Source organism: Echinops telfairi, unplaced genomic scaffold (genome assembly GCF_000313985.2).
Source record: "Echinops telfairi isolate 266 unplaced genomic scaffold, ASM31398v2 ScPeMD7_7475;HRSCAF=8513, whole genome shotgun sequence".
Taxonomy (NCBI): Eukaryota; Metazoa; Chordata; class Mammalia; order Afrosoricida; family Tenrecidae; genus Echinops; species Echinops telfairi.
In genome coordinates, this window is record NW_022111379.1 from 29,794,579 (window position 1) to 29,799,352 (window position 4,774).

The following is a 4,774-nucleotide window of genomic DNA, read 5'->3' on the forward strand; positions in this document are numbered from 1 at the left end:
AGGCTTTGAACCTTGAACCATTTGGTGAGCAGTTGAGCACATTAACCAGGAGTTGGCCAGGGGTCATTCTCAACTTAAGTTCTCCAGGTACTGCTTAAATGACTCCAGTGGTGAGGAGCTGAACTGCTTGCAGGGTTTTCCAGCTACAATTTTTCCAGAAGAAGACTGTTTATTCACTTCCCTCCACTAGGTGGATTAGAACTGCCAGCTTCCGGATTTGCAGTCAAGCACTTAACCATTTGCACCACTATGGCTCCTTAGAGATAAGGCCTACTGAGTGGCTTCATCTCCACTGGCTACTTGTTCTGGCAGGCCGAGAGAAGATGAGTTAGCCCTCTCTCCAAGCCGGCCCGCCCCTGGGCAAAGGCATGGAGAAGGCATCCTTACCCATAATCGTCAGAAAGAATTATGAGCTCCACGGCCCAGTCCCTAACCCTCTGTCTTGCCTCTGAGAAATGGTGACACCCACGATGGACAAGAAGCCTGGCCTCCTGGACCTGAGTGCCACCCACTCAAGGGAGGTGCAGGGCAAAGGCCTTGGCCCGTTTCACAGACTCTCACCCCAGCCCCAGCCCAAAGCAAGATGGAGCCCCCACTGCCCAGCTCTAGTCAGAAGGGGTGGCTGCCTGGGTCCTCGGTGGAACAAAGCCAAGAAGCAACATAGTGAGAAATCAGTGCCCCTTTGCTTCAAACTGAGGCCCACAGAGCAGAATCCAGATCAAGCGAATGACTCCCTGTACTTCAGACCCAGGGACATCATTTCTCCTGTACCTTTCTAGAAGGGACCCTCGATGCCCAGCCTGTTTAGTCATTCATTGACCACCCTGCCACCCTGCCCTGGTCCTCTCTGGGACTCAGCTTGTCATCTCTAGCTGGAGGGCGGTGAAGGAGGGAGACATATTTCATGTGTCCAGCTCTAAAAGGATTACAACATTTGGTCATATCTGATAGGAAGTTGTCCAAAGCAAAGTTTTACCCAACTTCCTGCTTGATGTACAAAGGGGAAGACACGGGGTTCATGGCTGACAGATGTGGATGCCAACCCCAAGTCTGCCTCTGACTGGCATTGAAACCTGGAGCCTCAGATCCCTGGTCTGTAAAATGGGGGCAATAAAACAGTGGCAGGTTGGTTGTGAGGATTCGGTTAGTGAACAGATGGACACCATTTACTGAGCATCTTCTACGCACAAGCAGTATCCTGAGGCTGCTAAGGCCCCGCGGAGAGAGCGGGCACGCCTTGGTCTCTGCGCGTCAGAAGGAAAAGGTTAGCAGCACCGTGTCGGGACCAGCAAGGGCTGTGAGAGGAGTGCAGTGGGGACTCACTCAGAGAAGACTGAGGAGGTGACGTTTAAGCCGAGTCCTGAATGGTAAGGAGCCAGCCAAGTACAGAGTGGAAGGAAGAGCATTCCAAGACACAAGGAACAGCACAAGCTAAGGCTCAGAGGCAGGAAACGGCTTTTGGCATGTTCCAGAAAATCATGGGCAGCCAGTTGGAGAGAAGCCCAGGAAACAGAGGCCAGCCTGGGCTACAGGGGCTTTAACAGGCCGCTTGGCAAGTCAGCTCCGCACAGATGCAGCCCCGTTTCTCAGAGGCAGCGGTTTCTCAGAAGTCACTACCCCTGCCTTCACACAGCTGTGGCCAGGTGACGTTGAGTCTATTCTGACTCAGTGAGCCTGTAAGAGGGCAGATAGAACTGCTGCCCAGTGCTTCTGAGGCTTTACATCTTTACAGGAGCAGAAAGCCTCATCTTTCTCCACAGAGCACCCGGCGGGTTTGAACCGCTGGTCTTGAAGTTATCACCCCAATGCTTAATCCACTTCACCACCAGGGTTTCCATGACATTACAGTTTAGGAAACCCTATCAGGCAGTTCTCCTTTGATATAAAGGGTGCCTATGGGGCAGAATGTACTTCAAGGCACACAACAACAGCCTGTGAACAACCAGCAGCCAGGTTGGGGGTCTCATGTGTATTTGGTCACCAACATCTGTCCAGGGTTCTCTAGTTTAGGCATGAGTCAGCAGTTTACCTTTCAAGGTGGGAGCAGAAATCCAAGCAAAACTCAGCACCAACAATTTCAGGGGACTCAACTTTCCCTACCCAAGAAACGGCTCTTTATTGATTGATTGGTGGACCCTCTTAACCCTCTTAAGGATCTACTTCAGTTCTGAGATGGGCTAGACTCTGGATCTAGCCCAAAGTTGGGGTTTATAAAGATCTGCTGCATAAAAGGATGAACGAACTGATGGCTGGATAAATTCTCAACTGTTCCATCCACATTACAAAGGGCTGTTATGAGTTGGAACCAGTTTGGAGACAATGGCTAGGACTTTTGGTTTGGGCACTAGCATCGGGGCGAGGAGAGGCAACTGCAGCCAGACCAGCCGCAAGAGGCAGCCAACAGCTCTTGGAATGTCCGAGCCTACAAAGCCTGTTTGGGTGGAAGACCCAGGCCACCCCCCAGCGAGGAGGGATTCTGTATGCGAGGGCGCCCCATTTGCTGTCTACTGCCCAACTAATAGGTCAACAGCAGGGCATGGTGTCTGAAGGCCCCCAGTCACACTCTCAGTGCTTCAAGTGCATCCTGACTCAGAGTGACCCTATAGGACAGAATAACGCTGCCCCTGGGGGTTTCCAAGACTGTAACTCTTAAGAGGAGTAGAATGCCTCATCCTGTGGGGCAGTTGGCAGGGTCCAGTCGGCAAGATCCAACGTACCATGACACCGGGGCTCCCTAGTTGGCACACCCTCTCACTAAAAACAAAAAAACTCACTGCCATCAAGTCCATACTGACGCACAGCGACCCTCTAGGAGGTAGAACTGCCCCCTGTGAGTGCCCGAGACTGTAACTGTAGACACCTGGTTTTTCTCCCGCGAAGAAGCAGCTGGTGGTTTCAAACCGTGGACCTTGCCTGGACCACACTCTAAGGAGCATGAACTCCAGATTCTTCTGGGGAAACAAGGCAGAGCACCCTGCTGGCAAGTGCCTGCCTCTTTTCAATGTTTCCTCTCCTTTCCACTCGTGCTTCCAGGAAAGGGAGGGCAACGTTCTGAAGGCACTCAGCGGGGACTCTGCCTGCAAGAGGGTAGTTGGCTAACTCTGGTTAAGGTTTAACATGTTTTGTATTTTGTCCCTGGTTGGAGGAAGGGGAGGTGGAGTGTCAACTTCTTGTGCAACCATAAGTTGGCTCTTCTGGTGGCCACAGGGCCACAAAAGTCAGACACTTGGGTCCAACAACCAGCTATCATGGACACGGCCAACTGTCAGGAGCCCCACTCAGCACACATTTCCAGAAATATGGAGGCAGAAAGCCTCATCCTTCTCGCTCTTGGAGCAGCTGGTGGGTCCAAACTGCTGATCTTGTGGCTAGCAACCTAATGAGTAACCAAGTATACCACCAGGCCACCGAGATTCCACTTACTAAGTGGCAATTCACTTCTACCCCAAAGGGCTTCACCCACTCTACCAACCTGAAGGAAATTCAGCTGGAGGCAAAGAAACTTGGCATCTTAGATTTTCAGCTGATGTCAAGAAAAACGCATGTCCCTTGCCAACCCCTACACCCCCCCACCCGCCGCCGCCAAAAAAAGCCAACCAAGTTTGTTGTCATGGACTTGATACAGACTCATAGCTGCCCTACAGGGCAGGGGAGAACTGCCCCTGAGGGTTTCTGAGACTAACTCTTTACAGGTGTAGAAAGCCCCATCTTTCTCCCAAGCAGCGGCTGGTAGATTCAAACTGCTGGTTTTGCAGATCATAGTCCAACGAATAACCACTATGCCACCAGAGCTGAGCAGCTAGAAACCGCATGTTCCTGCGGTTCAAGGTAAGGGCTAAGCAACCAGATGAAGAGTGCGCCAGCCATAACCAGGGACCTCTGAAAAAAGAAATACATTCTAACAAGCTGGCAATAGGTAAAGTGATTGGCACCTTCAACTTCTCTGAAACAAGAACAGTACTTGCTCTGTTTGTCTGGGAGAGAGGTTTACATACAGGCATACCTCGGTCCACTGGACTTCACTTTATTGCTGGTTGGCAGATAGGGCTGGGTTTTTTTTAATATAAATTGAGGGTTTGTGGCAATCCTGGTCGGGCCAGCCAATGCACGCCATTTTTCCAACAGTGCGTGCTCACTTCCCATGTCTGTCACATTGTGTTAACTCACAGTATTTCAAACGTTTTTCATGATGCTACACAGCATCAGTATAGAGACAGTATAGTGGACACTGGGCACGCAATGGACACTGGAAAACCAAGAAGCGTGGGTGACTTGCGTTACTGCAGTGGCGCAGAAGGGGCCCACCATATGGCCGAGGTAGACCAGGATTTCATTTTGCATTTAATCCTCACACAAGTCTGCAGAAACTGGGGCTGAGAGGTGAAACCACTTGCAGTTAGGAAGTGCCGGGCGGTGTTCGAACTCACGTGCAGACACCTCCTGAGCCCTCAGCCTCCGCCCCTTCCCACCCCTAAACAACTCCTCCAATAACACCACCGTCCTATTTGCAAAGGTTCTTTGGGCCCCACGTCCTTCTAGGAGCCGGGGGCTTCCGAGAGGTAAAGGGAAAGGCCTAGGAGGGGGGTGGGTTAAGCAGGGGTCCCAGCCCAAGGGGGCGCCCACCCTTCACAGCCGGGAAACCGAAGCGCAGCAGCTCACGTTGCTTTCGGTGGAGAAGACGCCGTAAGGCAGATTGTTGATGGGGAAATCGGAATCCTCTGCCACCGGGATAAAGGACATTCTGGCGAGCGCTAGAGCAAGGCGGCGAGCGACT

The 4,774-nt window shown here is 51.9% G+C and overlaps 1 protein-coding gene across 1 annotated transcript in view; it reads right to left on the reverse strand.

Annotated features, from left to right (window-relative positions):
- Positions 1–4,768, reverse strand: part of FAH (fumarylacetoacetate hydrolase) — a 42,888-nt gene extending 38,120 nt beyond the window's left edge. The window contains exon 1 of the mRNA XM_045285691.1: positions 4,660–4,768. Coding sequence (XP_045141626.1) covers positions 4,660–4,740 — 81 coding nt within the window. The 5' untranslated portion in view covers positions 4,741–4,768. The remainder of the gene's footprint in view (positions 1–4,659) is intronic.
- Positions 4,769–4,774: the final 6 nt, after the last annotated feature.